At 34.8% G+C, this 18493-nt stretch overlaps 1 protein-coding gene across 1 annotated transcript; it reads right to left on the bottom strand.

Annotated features, from left to right (window-relative positions):
* Nucleotides 1-1086: 1086 nt before the first annotated feature.
* Nucleotides 1087-18190, bottom strand: LOC138305760 (uncharacterized). The gene is made up of 17 exons (XM_069246033.1): nucleotides 18154-18190; nucleotides 17525-17869; nucleotides 16904-17197; nucleotides 15840-15908; nucleotides 14455-14754; nucleotides 13852-14154; nucleotides 13050-13118; nucleotides 12283-12555; nucleotides 9963-10259; nucleotides 9266-9331; nucleotides 8250-8732; nucleotides 7155-7454; nucleotides 6308-6844; nucleotides 5425-5889; nucleotides 4202-4279; nucleotides 2638-2728; nucleotides 1087-1801 (listed from the first exon to the last, which is right to left on the bottom strand). Exons 1-17 carry the CDS (start codon nucleotides 18188-18190, stop codon nucleotides 1174-1176), a joined length of 4635 nt encoding a protein of 1544 aa, XP_069102134.1. The 3' UTR covers nucleotides 1087-1173.
* Nucleotides 18191-18493: the final 303 nt, after the last annotated feature.

Genomic DNA, 18493 nt, shown 5'->3' with positions numbered 1-18493 from the left:
TGTGTGTAACCACTTACGGCGCATTCCACTAGTCATTTGCAACCCCTCTTAACTCCAAATTGGGTTCAACTATTTTTGGACTACTTTTTATAGTGCGTTTCATTTTAAATTGCATTTATACCATGTAGTTGCTTACATTACGCCAAAGTTGTGTTTTTTTTCTGTTTTGCGTCATTTTGATTGTCTTAAACCTACCAGCCAGCATGGCGAAAAAACACACACAAGAAAATAAACACAATGTTTTGCTAACGAATTAAATTTTTTTGGGGGTTCGACTTGATACTGATTTTGTACATTTTTCTACAAAAAATAAGTTATTTCATTTAAAATGATCAAATTTAGAAAAGACTTCTTTTTATAGATTTTACATAAACGGAAATTGTAGGAAGCATTACTTACTCTGTTACACACCTCTTGTATTGACCAGTTCGGAAACAAAATGTTTGTGTTTGTTTTTTTCACTCAAGAGACCTAAAACCTACCAGCACGCGGACGCAAAACAGAAAAAAACCACAACTATGGCCTAAAAATATAAACAATTAAAAATGTACTCTGTATTTCGGTACTATATCATATGGCGGAATCATAGTATGGTGTGATATATGTGGTATATGGTTCTTAGCTTCACTGAATGTGACGAGAATCAATTGATCACCGCGGTATAAATATAGAGTTTAAAATCGGATTAAATTGTCCCCCAAACTCTGTTTAGTTAATTTTCAAATTATGAAATGACACTCGCTGAATAAAACAATCTATAAAACTTATAATGAAGTTAAGTGTTGGTGAGTTATCTCTTCATATAATATATTGTTTCTTGGTTTTCATATAAAAAAGAGTAAACACCCAGAATGGGGCGTTACAATAAAGACATCGACGTCGAGTATTGATTTTGAAAAAAAAATAAAACAATATCTTAGAAAATCTATCAATGGAATCGTACGTTTCTTCTGATCGAGTAGTTTTCAAAATTGATTATTATCTTTGATATCACTATTGTCGGGTTATGAAAAACTTTTCTTTGTAAAGTGTATGAATCTACATCAAAATATTATCACATTTTTGTTGTATTAATCATATTAATTAGATATCTCAATTAAATAATTTGTTTTAATAATAATTAAAATTATTACTGTTGTACTGTAAAACAGGAAAAAACCTCATTCATATTAATCATACAGAAGTATCGCTAGCGTTGCTAGGCAGTATTTCCTCATACGTATGGTTACCCTTTGTGGACGCCTCGGTGTCACTGTACGGGTTGGGCTCGGATTTCGGCCATGTCCCCCATGACATTTTTTGTTTAAGTTTAAGTTTCGACAAAGATACCATCGGTCTTGGTATTTCACAGAACCAATACTTGATATCACTATCCTTGGCTGTGGTATACGTCATTGTACTACTCCTTTTCCGTGACGTCACCGGTGGCGTTGGCTTTTTAGATGACGTCACGTCATTGTTTTTAAATATATTATTTATGCCTTTCTTAACATGAGGACGTGGTATCCGTAGAGAATCAAATCTCTGTGAATCTATCACGCTTCCCGTACTAGTCTCGGGGAGCGTTGAATACCCTGATTCGTTACCACTCGATGACGTCACACAATCACTTGATGACTTCGCAGAATCTTCTGTGATTACACAAGGCACAGTTGTCGTAGCAACACGAGGACCAGGTGTAACTGTTACATACGGGCCCGAGGATAGTGTGACGTAGGGACATGCCAGTTGATACACCTCGTACTCCGAAATTGTAGATTGTTTTTTAGCTACCTCTTTGGCTTTTTCCTGTCTCTTTCTCCTGTAATATTAATATTCATATATGCAATGAAAAATATACACCAAATCTAACTGATATCGCCTATTTCTCCTAGCTGAGCATTATATGGAAAACAATATGCTCTTAAAATTCATCATGGACTCATTTTATTTCGTGTATATAAACAGATATTTCCTCTTGAATATTACCATAATGAAAATGTCTTCCACTTTTTAATGAAAAAAAGATTTTTCGAGTTGAAATCTGAAATATATATACTCGTATAAGACTAAAGATTTGTAGCGCAGATGAGCATTATCATGAATATCAGCGTATACCACAAAAAAGACAAATTTGGGATATAATTTCGGATTTATGGTTCAGCTTGCTATATTGAAGCGGGGGTAGGAGTTCAGATAGACAAACTTGATTTTAAATAATTTTGCTCAATGTACATAGAGTGCCGATAAGTTTGATAATCGAGTCAGAATCGGCTATTTTCAAAATCTAAATTTATATGAGAATAAGTAGCGAATCCGTTTACCAGCATTATCATGAATATTAGGTATACTGATAAAAGCAAATTCGGGATATAATTTCAGATTTATGGATAAGCTGGATTTTTCGAAGCAGAGACAGGGTAGAGACAATCTGGCTAAAATACAGATCCATATAACCACTACGTTCAATAGAGGATCTGACAACAAGCCATAAGGGGTCATGTTTCCAAAGGCCACCTGGACATGACCCCTAATAGGATGTTGTCAGATCCTCTCATCCAACGCAGTAACAAGGATCTGTATTTTAATCAGGTTGGGGGTGAGATGGACATACAAGGTAACACGTTCCTAACAGAGACATACGATTTAATCACTTACTTTCGTCGTCGTCTGTTCAGTATGAGGAGGGCAATGCACACCATGTTTAGGAGAAATACCGCCGAAATGGAGGAAGACATCAAGACAGTTTCTAAAAATAATACACATTTGATTAACAACTGCAAAAGTTCGACAACAAATATTTTTTTTTTAATTTAGGTTTTACTAGTTTAACATCATTTTCACAGCAAGTGCCATGTAAGGGCGCGCCAGGTTTGTTGGTGGAGAAAACCTTGAGTACTCCACCAACAAAAATACCATGGACCAGCGGTCATACTTAGCTACTGACCCCAGATGGGATTCACAGTCGCAGCTCAGAGATGGAGAGCTTATGTTAATATGTCGAGATATATTTACCACTCGTTCATCGTGGCTCCAAATAATTGTAGGGAATACGATTGGATTATCAGAACAAAAATATTTAAACAATTGTAAAATTTGGAAACTGCGAAATCAAATCACTACAAATATGAATTCGTCAACTTATGTCATGATTTCATGATGAAAAAATGGGGACGAAATACATAATCGGAACATAGCATTGCAAACTGTGCAGGATTCAGGATTTCTTTTTCATTCAGTAATCTTTTTTTCGACTATTGAATACCACTATCTTTGATAAATTAACCAAGTGAACATGAAACATTTATAATGCCTTATGAACATTAGTTACAGCACGAAATTTATGCGCTGTTAATAACATTATTGTATTTATGCCTTTTGTATGTTTAAACACAAACATACCTGAAGAAATCATTTTACAATTGCTTATACCATTATAAGAGTAGATGTAAATATACAGTATTGCAGTACTGCCGAAAAAATCTTTTTTTTCAGCTTTTATTTGTACATATTAAATTAAAATCTCTGCATTGTAAGTATTGTAATTCTCAGAATATTGGTAACCTGTGGTGGTGAATAAAATATCAAAACCTCGTCTTCATTCGTGAGTATGGAAATAACGGCACATAAGAGTAAAGAAATAAGGGTGTATAATATAATAAGTTTCATTTGAATTAATTAAATAAGCTATTAGGCCAGTGTCATACTAAAGCTTCTCGTGTATGTACATGTATACGGTCAGTTATCTGCACACATGTTGGTCATATCATAATCCCTGATTAGTCTTGTATAACACGGAATGGATACATTGTGTGGGCTGTTGCGGTAGTAGATATCAGGTATTAGATATCATGGCCAAATACTGATGTGTAAACCTACCTGCTCTCTAGATCTTGTTACATGTACTAACTATTATAAATAGAGTCGACCAGTGATATATCACGGAGACAACTAGACAGGGCTAGAGAGAGAGGGAGCTATCCTGGAGCACACACATTGTGTGTGGTCCCATTTTGGGCCACACAGCAACTATATCTTTACCTATTCTGTTCTTGTAAATAGTAAATGTAAAATAATAAAATGTCGACAGAACAGTAGAAGTTATTCATCATTTCAACGACAAATCAACACACCACAACACACAAGAAACTATGGAGTAAAAGAATTTGACAACTTAACAAAGCAGCATCAAATATTTCATTTTAGTATGGATGTTCGTTACCTGATACGTTCGGATCCTCAACATCCGGGTTTTGTCCGGGTTTTTCTAAGGTTGTCTCGTCCTCATTTTCGTTTATTCCTAAAATAATTCGAAAAAAAAAATTCAAAATGGATAATTCACAATAAATTTAGTCTTTTGTGGTGATCTTAAATAATTTTTTCCTATTTGGAGATATATACTTACATGCAAATTTTTTTTTATTCTATCTATTTCTGTGAAACTCAGTGTGTTATTTTTCATCAAGTCAAAAGATGCTGCACCGCCAACAGAGCATAAACGAAACCTATTATCTAAACAATAATCGATGTTTAATTGTATGTATGTGTCAAATTAATACAAAAACAAAATAATTTATTATGTTATTCGTACATGCGCACTCAATACTTTATTCCATATATGATATAGAGTCATGGAATTTTTTCGTGATGTAATTAATCATTTTTAATATTTCTTCCATCTTGGAGTAAAATAATAAGTTCAAACTATCCAATGATGGTAATGGTGTAAAGTCAGTTACTTTCGTAACGGAAGAAAGATACTTATTCGTCTGCTCCTATTTTTGATAGAGAAAAAATACCATTCGTCAGCGGTGGATAATCTTTAACAGAATTCCGTCATTAATAGTATCTATCACTCCAGGACATTGATTTGTCTCTGTTGTTACAGTTACAGATGAAAATAACCATTCGTCAGCTGTGTAGCATTTTAAAGACGCTACTACATGTACGCTGATAAAAAGTATTCTTTCACTATCAAAAACAGGAGCAGACGATTAAGTATTTTTCTTCAGTTACAAATGTAATGTACAAGTTGAAAACATGAAAAATAATTAATTGCATACCGAAAAATGTTCGTGTCATTATATCCTATATGGAATGAAGTAATGATTGCGCATGCACCAAAGGCGAAATAAATTATTTTTTATTATTTTTGTGTTAATTAGACGTATATATACACGATAAAACACCAATTATTGTTCAAATGATGAATATCATGTATGGTCTGTCGGCGGTGAAGCATCTTTAAAGATGGTCCAGCGCTGACAAAAAGATTTTTTTTCTCAATAAAAAAAAAGAAGCAGACAAATAAGTATTTTTCTTCCGTTAAAAAAGTTACTTATTTTATACCATTATTATGGAAATATATCACAAAAATCTAAGCGTATTTGAACCATAAGATAAACATATTGAAGTCAATCCTTAAATCAGTTGTTTATATCATACCTAATTGATCATTGTTATGATTCATTGCGTCCATTGTGTTATCGAAATGCTGTGAATTCAAATCAGGAAGAGATCTTGAAACCATTCCTGAAGTAGATAAAGTCATATCCATCCGCGGTGTGGACAAATCCGGAAATTTGGACAGTATCACTCCGCGAGTATGACCACTATCCAAAGCTTCCGTTCGATCTATGTGATATTCACCGCCAGTTTTGGTTTTAGAAGGCAATGTATAGGACGGCTGTAGTCCCGTGGTATTTTCAGCAGCATCCAGGATTACTTGATGTCCGGATCCTTTCGATTTCTGAGACATATTGTAAATGGATACGTGAATATCCGAGAAATTCCGAGTCTCCAATTGAAGATCTGATAAGGTTGTTGTTTGGAGTTTGTCAGCATTCACTTCAGGGAAATCCCTTACGAAGAAACCACCTTGGGGAATGTAATAATACAGGCCACCTGTATCTGGGGAAAGAGATTAGCAACAGTCAGTTAATTAACTTAATTAATAACTCATAACAGTAATGAACTACAATGTACAGCATGTTCATGGCTAGAAGATGCAAACTTATCAAACTCGTCTTTTTGTCAAACACGAGGCTTGTCGAATGTTTGGTAACTTAAGAATAACACCCCAAAATATTTTTGCAGTAACCTACTAAAAACTATAAGATTTAATTCACATTGAAAGTTAAACAACTATGTAAAACAGTATTTAAACATGGGATGCAATTAAAGCGAAACGATATTTTGCAACTGTAGTGTGTAATTTTTTATCAGTATTGAGGTTCATATCTTCCGTCTTCCTCTTGTATTTTTGTAGAAAATTAAAGTGAATTATGCATATTGTCAAAAATACCTCAATGATTATTGATGTGTTTACCTGGAAATCTATTTCTTCTTCTGGCACCAGGTACCGCAGTTGGAGCTGTACTATTTCCGTTACCTGTACTTCCGGTTGAAGTTGTGCTTGAATTTTCTTTTCTTTCTCCGTGTGAAATCATACTGCCATTAGAAGCATACTGTCCACCATCGTGTTCAGTATTTTCGTTTCCCTCACGTTCCACATAATTTCCGCCACCAGTGGTACCACTACTTCCGTTGACGGATTCATCGGTGGCGCCATTGCTTCCGCTAATAGAACCACCAGTAGCGCCATTAATCCCGCTGACGGAACCACCAGTGACACCATTACTTCCGCTGTTCCTACTTTTGTCACTATCGGAATGTTTTATATTCTTTGAACCATTTGTAGTATCGTCTGATGTTTTGTTTCCAGTTTTATGTTCAGTGTTCGGATCGCTTGCCCCCTTATTTGCAATGTGTGAAACACGATCAAGTCCGTCCAATCTTCGACCAAATGCGTCAGTTTCATTCCTTAGAGCGCGAGGAACTTCAATTGGTTTTCCATTGCACAAGTCTACAAACAAAATTAAGACATTAGCATTCTTTAATAGGTTTGTGTTTGCAAACTTTTGTGAGAATCCGAGTTTGCAAACAAAATTTCTTTCATATCCCGATGAAATTAAAATATAGTGACTTCAATGGCTAAATGATTTATAATATAATAATAACAATGATCATATTAAAGTTATCAATTTAAACTGATATAATGGACATTATTTACCGACGCATGGGTAACGTATATTCGGAGAATAAAAAAAGCAAATGACAGTGTTTATTAGATAAGGGGAGACAATCCTATTTCTAAAGATCACAGTAGAACTTACATAGCGCAAACTCCGTTTGTCGGCACTGTCTAGTGCGGGTCACATCGGCCCAAAATTCATTTCTTGTTAATCGTCGATATGGATCCGCGCATGCGCACTTTCCATTCACACATGTTGCTGGAAATTCACATCCGACATTCCCACCACATGCATCACCAATGAAACCAGCCGTCTTTGTTTTACAGCGGCCATCTTGTGACGACTCAAATACGTCATAACACATGCAGGTGCCATCGCAGTTCGCAAAAGGAGATAAGCATTTGGAATTGGCAGGATTACAAACGTCTCCGACTAACACAGCTGGTAGTAAAGAGAAAAATGCAAAGATAATTATATTTATTACGTATGTCCATTGAGACAACGTTTACGATCATGGTACATGTAAAATATCAATATTAATCTACAAATATATTATTAATACAATGATAGAAGGCAAATTCTAAATTTTTGTTTCTTTTATATGTTTTCCCTTTTTTCTTAGTTATTATGTCAATATTATATTTTAGTTTAATTATTTTGAATATTGCTTTTATATAATTTAGTATCAATAGAAATAAGTAAAGTTGGAGGACCATAATTAAATTCGCTGTGATGATATAGTTATGTTTTATTATTGTGTAATGCGCAATAAACTATGGTCTGTAGTCTAGTCAATTGAATGTGTTTGTAATTTTGCTATTTCGGCATCTTCTATTAAACTATTATTAATACATTAATGATTAAACTAGTGTGTTCAGGTCGAAAACTCACTTAGACTAAGTGATCATATAAAACTTTTGTTTTTACGAAAATATATTTAACATAACATGCTTGCCGTCATTTTTTTAATTAATAAATATGATTATCAAACAGCAACGTTAACGAAGTGGTTGGTTTTTACTATTATCATTTTATAACATCATTTATGATAGCATAACAAAAATCCCACATTTAAACATAAATCGTCATTCTTTGAACAGAGTGTATCGTGCGTGTAATTATTGAAAATTATGAGTTTATACAAATATTTGAGTTGCAACTTCTAATCAACATAAAATAATCTATTTAGTATTCTATCAAGATATTCCTAAACAAAATGACGCAATACAACAATACCTGGTAGACAAGACATCCTGTCATCTGATGGGACGTATCCGGGGTTGCACAGACAAACATAGCCGTCACAAGCCATCGGCCCACAGTAAGAATGCTCCGGACACTGCGCATGCGTAAAGCAATTCCCAAAAATGTCGGCCATTTCCAAATCTTTATTTATACCCAATGGGACCAGCCCGGAATATCCATCCGAACCATCTGGATGTTCATAACTTTTTCTCCAGTTACCCCGAGTCATAAACGAGTGATCTCTTTCACTTCCGGTTTCCCATGGCGACGTTTCATTGGCTGTTTCGTTACCCTGTTTTTCCAAATTAAAATTAGATTCGCTGGGTCCGGAACTTTGACTTCCTTTTCCATCAAACAGTGAGCTTGGAGGGGTTGTAAAGAGCTTCCATTGGAATAAATCTGAGTCCGGGTTCGAAAGACCGGTGTTGTTTTTACTTCTATACCAATCTTCTTCATCCGGCCAGTATGTTGTATCTACGTGGACGAATGGTAGCGAAAAACAGATAATAATATTCAATAAAAGGGCACAAATTAAAAATCGCATGAAAGCATTTTTCAAATACGCTCAAGCATAAAAGATGATTTCAGTAAACGCAAAAGTATCATCAACGCATTAGTAACATAAACAGACATAGTGAAACCTATCTAATCCGACATCGCGAGGAGAGACATTTTGGTCGGATTATACAGGATGTTGGAGAAGTCAGGTAGTGTTGTTACATATTGTTGATCACGGAAATACGGTATATAGTTGGATTTGACAGCATGTCAGGAAAGTCAGGTGTCGGATAATACAGGTTTTACTGTATTGTCATATCTGAGAATGATATAATTAATGCACTTAATATCTTATAAAGAATATGATTTGACCACATATGTTACCTTAGATGTCGCCGTTAACCTACATAAATTCAACATGAACAGGTATTTTTTATATCAATATTAAGACAAAAAGTAATACTACTTCGTCAAGTCTATTATGAAAAGTTCTTTATAATTATACGCACTGTACGTATAAAATGTGTCCTCTACCAATCCATCTGGAACGTCTATAGGCACACCATTACATTCTCCTGCAAAGAAATCAAGAATTCTGTATTAAAATATAACCTTCGTCAATTAAAACAATCATAATATTACCATGATGATATATTTATTTACCAATAGTATCATTATAGAATATGATCAAGATTTGTATATTTCCGACAACCTAACAATAACTCGACATTTATCGTATTGTGCATAGACAAGTATTTGTTAAATTGAAAACATGTGTACTGGCAAAGAACAGTGACGTAGCACACACATGTGACTATACGTTTTAACATATAACCTTGAACTGTTACATTTAGGATTAAGGTAGGTTTATATTATATTTCTTAATATATATAAAAAATCTCCATTTTATTCTTTTATAAAACAATTAAACGTTTGGTGTATTTACCATTAACGTGAATATCGTCACTTTGAGATTAGATTAGAAAACGAAAGATGCTGAAATAAAAGCGGAAAGTGAAAAAAATCAATTTACATTCTATTAAAATCTTAAGGCTAAAAGATAGTAACTTAAACTTTTTGAAGCTATTGTGAATTTTGATTACTTCTAAAATCTATTTGAATCTCTTAATTGTGATTTTATAAGTCATATGGTCAAACATATGAAGATGGTATTCAGGATATACATCAAAAAGAAATTATTCATACTTAATGAATAATTTTCCCTGCTACAAAGTGAAGTTTCGAATGGGTCGGCCCAGAACTCCTCGGCAGTTTTCCTTCTGTATGGAGTGCGACACTGGCAAGTTCCGGTGACGCAACTTCCGGGATGGTCACATCCTATCCTCCCACAATCCTCTCCGATGAAGTTCGCTGTTTTGACCTTGCATCTGCCGTCACGTGATGTGATGAAGGGATCGTAGCACCGACACACGCCAGCACATGCGGCGAACGGAGAAATACATCGGGAAACCTCCGGGTCACACATTTCTCCCACTCTCATTGCTAAAGAGATTGTAAAAAATATTAAATATATCAGCATTTTAAAAAGTGTAATTATAAATAATTTACTGTATATCAAGCATTATACCTGAGGATGTTGCCTCGTTCGTCAAATGACGAGTTAGACAATGGTATAAAGGGTGTCTTGTTTTGTGTTTATTCAATGATTTATCAAAATGTTGAAAAAAAGTTTGTTCATCAAATGACTTCAGTTATACAATGGTTTAATTTAAAAGCGATGTTTTGTTTTCGTTTTTCATGAATGCTTTATCATCAAATTGAAGAAAGTTTATTCGTCAAATGACTTCAGTAAGATAATCATTAATCAATTTATTAAAATTTTTACGTGTCAGTAAAAAACCGATAAATCATTGTAATAATACTACAGTAAACTAGTGCGTGTAGAATAACTCGGATATTCCTTATTTTCATCAATCGATTAGTTCTGAGTTCGTTATGAAAAACAGGCGTTCATATATACATTTTCTACAAATAATCGCCAAATATTTCAATTCGCGTTCATGCTCTCTCGCTGTTCTGTATTTATTTGTCGCGTAAATAATGTAAGTAATCACTACTAAACACTAAAATATCGATTTTATCATGCACGGACGGTCAATCGCCTAAAACGAATATCATACAGCCGCCGCTTTTTTCAGTACAAACATTCGCGAATCTTAACAACGGGATTCAAATTTTAGCAAATCAAAATGTTGAAATTTAGCATCAAAAATGAAGATAGTTCAATCCTATTTTTTAATTTTCATGACCATGGTGATTATCCGCCAGATCATAAAATATAATTTCCACAAAAATAACGGTCATACGGTATTGTAGGCACACTACATTTCCGACACTGCTTTTAATTTTTAAAATGGAAATTGCAACTAGATTGATAATTTTGAAGAGTCGCAAAACTTATAAATACTACGCTCAAAATCACCTTCTGAACAATTAAATTAGTATAAATTAAATATTTATTTTCATAACACGGGTCGTCTTGTGTATCCCGCCGTCGTCTGAATTACCGCGCTTCAGTTGACTATCACTGCGCCAGACGGCAAATTAATATTAAATGTTAACATTATACTACCCATGACATTTGCCCTGCAGGTAGGGCGTTTGAAAAGTACCTGCTGCCCTTATCGCATGGTCGTAAAAGGCGACTGAATTTATGTTCTTATTCTTCTTATTTTTCTGTTTTTCCTAACTGACTTTATTTTTCCTAATATCTCCCTTGGCACTGCCTCACTTTTGACCTTGAGTTGAGCGTTAGTCTCTGTGAGGAAGGCTCTGGGTTCTATCCCCTGGCCGAGAAGTCTATAAAAGTTGTAGTTTCTGTTCCTGCTTAGCACTCAGCATACAGGGAGTGGGACGACTGGTTCGCCCGTTGTCAGTAAAATGTGACCGGATAGGGTGTGTTACTTGGTGTCTTCATCGGCATGCTTCAGTGACATAGCACTATAAAAAGGGCAAAAGTTCCACTATACAAGATGACACAACATGAATATACCGCAGTCTCCCAAAACACGCACCTCGAACTTTACACATGCTACACACTGCATACATGGGAGGCCGTCCTTACATGACCCTGACTATTAATATGACGTTAAAATAATCAAACAAACAAAGCATTGGATTGGTATTGCAGCCATCGACATATATTTTCTTATGATATCCTAAGAAACTTCTTAAGATTTGTTTTTGTTTTTGTTTCGGAAAAATAGTGGGCCGTACAATTTCCTAGTAATTTTGCGTAGTGGATGTTGAATTTGGGCAATTGCAGTTACCCTAATCTGGTTCTCACTAGAAATCACTGATCATCCAGCTCCAGTCATATCACATGTATACACGTTTCTTGTTAATCCAACAAAATGGCCATCTATTCTGTGAACAAACAGTACGATTTCTCCGTTTTATGTATAGTCGCCATGTTTAGTTTGGGTAGTTGCATTTACCCTTATCCGCCCCCTCCCTCTTTGGATCATCCTGTCAAATCCTGCTTTTCGTTTACAATATCACGTACCTTTGACGCACGTCTTCTTATCATCTGAGACTACATATCCCCTGTTGCATATGCAGACGTACCCATCACACGACCTAGGGCGACACCTGGAGTTCGGCGGGCAATGGTCCTGTCTCGAACAGGCTTCCAACAGCCCAGAAACGTACCCCTGGGTTGTTGACGATGGCGGGATGGTAGGGGAGTCTGTAGCTGTAGTAGAGGTCGATGTTGTGTCTACTGGAGCCGAGGAGGTTAATTGTGAGGGTGTCGTAATCCCAAGTCTTGCTTTGTAAGCTGTGAGGAAAATCACATGTTTGATTCAACAGCCGAAAAAACATTCCGATGAATTTGTATATTCACCAGTGGTCTATTGTTAGGATATTTCGATTTATTTGACAACTCTTAACATGAGAAACAGAAAATAGGCACTTAACAAAAATGACAAGGTGATCAAAATTATTCCAGAAACATTAAATTTGTTGCCTTCGGCAAAATATTTCATAATTCGATAACATAGATCACAATGTCATATTTTAGAATAAAGAAGTGAATCAAAAATTATTTCAGAACTTAAAGATTTAATGAATTTGCAAGGTTAGAGTTGTGTTTCAAACAAAATACTGCATCTAATTCTTAGAGCTAATACACGATTAATTGCATTAACTTTAAAATCTTTAACACACTTCTTTGGGTTACGTTTTCAATAACAAACTTGATATATGTTTATGCTATGGGAACATAGCAAACAATTCAGTGTGGTATTGATATATGGAACATCATATAAATACCTCTAATATAGTCCTCCCACTCTGGCAACAATTCCTCTGGGACATCGAGTAGCCTTCCATCACACAGCACTGTAACCATGACAACCATAGATAAGCATTTCCTTCAATTTTATATTCAAGACACATTTGTTCACTCACATACGCATTAAGAAAATAAATTGAGGCATTCTTCGTATGTTTTTTTTTATCTTTTCTTCAGTTTATCGGATTTTACAAAAATAAAGTATTCATTTGGTTGGGCGAAACCTACTTTTAACGGGGCGGGAAGTGAACCAGATAAATAACAGTTTTTCGTTACTTAGACTAAAAAATGTTGTAAATGCTATTTTTCTTTAGGAAGAGATGTTTTGCTATCATTTTAACATAATTAAATATTTTTTGTATGTTTTTAATTTTTCATGCGCTGCTGTTTATTTTGGCGATCGTAAATTTTGAGATTTGCTGTTAGAAGTCGTCTGCTTTTATTCAAATTACGTAACTGGTAAGCGAACTTTTCTCATTGGCGGAAGAAAAGTGTCAGCACACACCACAAATATCATGCACCATGAACAAAAGAATCGACTGATTTTAGCAAAGAGATGCGAAAAATAAAGTACGTGTTCGACCTCTGTCCTGTTCGAGCACGGGCCAGGTGAATGTATATAAAACGATTCTTCGCATAACCGCCAAAATTCAAAACTAAGTGTAGTATTTTACAAATTGTTGATAATTTTTGTAATGAATACATGAAACACTTAGAGCTCATCTTGATTCGTGAGTATGAAAATTACGGCACATGTAACTTAAATAACGCTACACTTACTTATTGAGAAAGAAACCTCATTACACTGTTTCGTCTCTAGCGGATGAATCCAGGCTTCTTCTTTAGTTTTCATTCTATGTGGTGTTACACACGAGCACACGTTATTTTCACAGGAAGCAGGATACTCGCAACCAATTCTACCTCCGCATGTCTCTCCGACGAACGCTGCCATGGAGTGTCTACAGCGTCCATCGTCGGTCGAAATGAATGGCTGGTAACACTGACACCTACCGGAGGCACAATTCGCAAAGGGAGATAAGCACTTGTCTGTGTTTTTGTTGCATGCATCACCCACTTTGACAGCTGAATCGAAGAAATGAAAATCAAGAACATTTTTGAGAGCATAAGTTAAAACGCTTGTATGGGCTGAGTAATGTTGTGCGTCGCTAAAAGCTAAAGTTCGCAAAGACATTAACTTTCGCAAAATGCGTAATTCGCGTAATTACGAGAAAGAATGAAAGCGAAATGGAATGGTTCGATGTTAATGATTTGCCAAATATCATTTTATTGTTTGTCTGCAACATTAACTTAATGGCATAATCATTCTTGCCTCGATAGAATAAGCAACAATCAAAAGAAAGAATTCAGAATTGCCCCCCTTACCATGGAAGCAGAAAGTGTTATCTTCTGAAGACGTGAATTTTGCGTTACATAGGCACACAAAGCCATGACAAGCATTAGGTCGACACCTGGCGGATGTCGGACACTGTCCGTGACTGGTGCAGGATGTGTACAGTTTACGACTGTTTGGATTCGTGTTCAGGTTGGTTCCAATGACGTCACTTTCTGTTTCAATCCAGGACCTCGTCGTCTGTAACGTTGTTTCAAGTGATGTGACGGGAATCGTATCCGTCGTTGTCGTTTCATGACTTAAAGTAGTTTGTTGATCCGCCAATCGTTTTGCTGAAGATTGAGATGCACGAGTAATTTTATTCCTTTGCTAAGGTTATGTTTATTGAAATACAAATCGAGGGCAGTATTAGTAGTCACATGACCAAGCCTAACATGGTCGATACGTCATACACGTATTCTGCGTTAGTGACGTATATTTAGTAGAAATTATCGATTGAAAGAGTAAATTGACAAAATCAGCCATTCTTAAAAACATATTTGCGAACCTGTTATCATGAAATTCTCAAAAAAAGATATCAACATGTAAATCTAAAATGCACATGACACATTGTTTTGTTATAATAACACCAATCTGGTCTTCATACATATACTTTTCAGCAATCAAAATAATATATTGTAGCGATATTTACCTATATAATTTAAGCTTTTTCGAAAACAGTGAATGCGAGTGGGCAATCTATTTTCCCGAAATTAACCGATGCTATTTTGACATAAGTCATCAATCTGATTAAAATACAGATCCTTATTATCACTACGTTTAATAAGAGGATCTGAGAAAATCACATTAGGGGTCATGTCCAGGTGACCTTTGGAAATGGCCAATCAAATTGCTACTTGCAAAATTTTGACAGTGAATTTCAGGGACGAAATAATTTGAAAAAAAAAACTGTCAAAATTATTTTGGTTTACGTAGTCATCTCGCCCATAGAGCACAATAAAGCGAATTGTTTTTCAATGGATGTGACAGGTGTAGAAAATGTATCCTATATGAAGACCACGTGGTATAAAGGTCATCTGGACGTAACCTCCTATGGAATATTGTCAGATCCTTTATATAACGGAGTGGTTATAAGGATCTGTATTTTAATCAGATTGCATACGTCATATAGGGAGTTTATATTATTCGATTAGGTAACTTTTGACTTAAGTGGATACTTTTTGTTTGGAAATATATGGGCCGAATAATATACATTTTTTTATATTATAAGGTAGAACTACCTTGTTTTGTTCAATAAATTATTACTAGCAGTGTTTTAAGCATGCCAGAGTGGGGGCTCTAAGTGGCAGATAAGACATCGAACCACCAACTCAAATCAACTCTATATGTGCCAATTCAGTCGTTTGTAAATTCTTACCCTCAATAAGATCTTTCCATTCAGCCGATAATGTCTCTGGGACATCTATATACTCTCCATTACACATAACTGTAAATAAACAATGTAATTATAAATAAACAATAACAAAATAACTGTAATTAAACAAAATAATTATAAATAAACAATCAACAATAACAAAATAACTGTAAGTAAAACAAAACAATTTAACTGTAAATAAAATTTATAGCAAAATCACTTTAAATAAACAATAATACTATCATTAAAGATGCTCCACCGCTGACAAATGATCATTTTTCTCTATCAAAAGCAGGGCCAGACGATTTATTATTTTTTGTCAGTTATAAAAGTTACTAACTTTACACTATTACCACCATTGAAAAGTCTGAGCTTCTTATTTTACTTCAAGACAAAAATATCGAAAATGATTAATTGTATCCCGAAAAAAATCCGTGGCACTATGTCCTATATGGAATACAGTACTGATTGCGCATGCACCGACAGCAAAATCAATTAGTTTGTATTCTTTTTTGAGTTAATTAGACATATATATACACGATTAAACACCAATTATTGTTCAAATGATGGGTACCATTTATGCTCTGTCGGCATCTTTAAGTAAACAATAACAAAAGCATAACGTTAAGTCGTTAATACAAAATGAAAAAAAGGAGTACGGAATATTAATTTTATTCGGTGATATACTTTTCATTACCTTAAAGTGTAGACATTTTAATCACACAGAAATTTTTAGACCTCAGAAAAAAAGAATAAGAATGGGTAAATCGTATTGATTTCAATAACAGGACTAATATATACATTGTAATATAATATTTCATAATGTTTATTTCATTTATATCTATATACAGTAAAACACGTTTATAACGAACATTCTTAAAGCGAATTAATGGTTTTAACGTTATATGTAATATGTTTATAACGAACTATGTTTATAACGAAGTGATTTTGTTGGTCCCCAGAGGTTATAACCGTGTTTTATTGTATGTGGTGATACTTCTTTTAAGTATTTATGTCCATATTTTACTGGCACGAAATAGAAGAAATGGGATATGGGTAAAACTTACCTAAAGAAAAGTTAACTTTATGGCACTGTGATGTTTCCAGCGGATTTACCCAGAATTCTTCTTCTGACATTTTCCGGTAGGGCGCCACACACCGGCAAACTCCTTCGTTACATTTGGCGGGAAACTCACACCCCTTTTCACCACACGGTTCATCGACAAACGCAGACGACCATAGTTTACAGCGACCGTCGGCCGACGCTACAAATTTGTCGTAGCATTTACACTGCAATTGACAGCCAGCAAAAGGCGACATACATCTACTTCCGGCATCACATGGTTCTCCTATACGGCTGGCTGAAAGCATTGGATACAGAATGACTGTGAGTTATCTCAAATACGAGAATATGAATCTAGTACTATGAAACGAATTCTTAGATGTTATTGAATTTGATGAAGTTTTGTTATGCGTAACATGCTTTTAACAGTATGTGTGTCTACAATGGGTTTATTATCAAACATTAAGACATACAGAATTAATATGATTTGGATATGGATACGAATAAACTTTTTTTTCCTGGAAAGATATTGATAACATTTAATTACAGTTTCTTTTGAATCACTCATGTACCTTCTGTTGTGTTGTGCATATAAGAATTTTTTAGGTAGCTAAAAACAGCATACCTTTCATACACTGGATGTTATCCGGTGAACTGATATACCCCTTGTTACAGAGACAGACAAACCCTCCACAAGAGTTCGGGCGGCACTTCGAGTTATCAGGACAGTCGGTATGTCTCGAACATTGTTCGAATACGTGAACCTGTATATTCTCTGTAGTTGTTGAAGTTGTGATTGGTGTTGTTGATGGAGTCGATGTTGTTGGTGTTGTTGGTGTTGTTGATGCTTCTGTTGTAGTTATTGCTTCTGTAGTAGTTGTTACAACTTCGGTTGTTGTTGTTGTTGTCAGTTGGGTTGTTGTTTGCGTTGTTTCTGTTGTAGCTTCAGTCACTGTTGTTGTTGTTGGTTCTGTAATTATATAATATTAAATATCTACAGAAACGTAACTCACAAGGACATTTCAAGTCATAATGTGAATCAAATTTTCAGTTAACTGTGAAGGCATATTATATGTTTATATTTGTTAAGTCTAAACTATTTACTTCTCCAAAAATTATTAATATGTGAAATGAAATATTTCTGAAAAAAAAAGATCTAAGAACTTCCAACGACAATGAATAACAAAGACAGTGATGTTACACAAAATGTATATAAAATAAAAGTAATATTAAAAAACAACATTTCTTTATTACTAAAACTAGTTTTCGTAGATATGCTTTGTACCGCCATTCTGTGCAGTTTCCTGTATTTGTATATTACAGAGTTATCTGCTCTTACCAGCAGGTATTTATTGTGACGTCATGTTTTACAGAACACGAGATGAGTTTCACTCACAAAACCATGACGTCACAATGGATACCTACTCACAAGGGAGGTAACTGTAATATAAATGGACGAGATAGCTTACCAGTGGTTGTTGTCGTCCTAAGTGCTTCTGGAATGTCGATTAGAATTCCATTACATTTCCCTACAAAGAGATTTATTTACACATTGTCAAGATCATAACTTAGCAAATCTATGTAAAAATATGTA

Source organism: Argopecten irradians, chromosome 13 (genome assembly GCF_041381155.1).
Source record: "Argopecten irradians isolate NY chromosome 13, Ai_NY, whole genome shotgun sequence".
In the NCBI taxonomy this organism is placed as follows: domain Eukaryota; kingdom Metazoa; phylum Mollusca; class Bivalvia; order Pectinida; family Pectinidae; genus Argopecten; species Argopecten irradians.
Note: the sequence above shows the minus strand (reverse complement) of the source record. Positions and strands in the feature narration are given on the sequence as shown.

Coding starts and splice junctions, on each gene's coding strand:
- LOC138305760 (XM_069246033.1), bottom strand. CDS start 18,190: ATGGCGGTACAAAGCATATCTACGAAAACTAGTTTTA. Junction 13,119..13,851: donor TGAGGTTTCTTTCTCAATAA/GTAAGTGTAGCG, acceptor TCATGGTTACAG/TGCTGTGTGATGGAAGGCTA. Junction 6,845..7,154: donor ACAAACGGAGTTTGCGCTAT/GTAAGTTCTACT, acceptor TTTTGTTTGTAG/ACTTGTGCAATGGAAAACCA.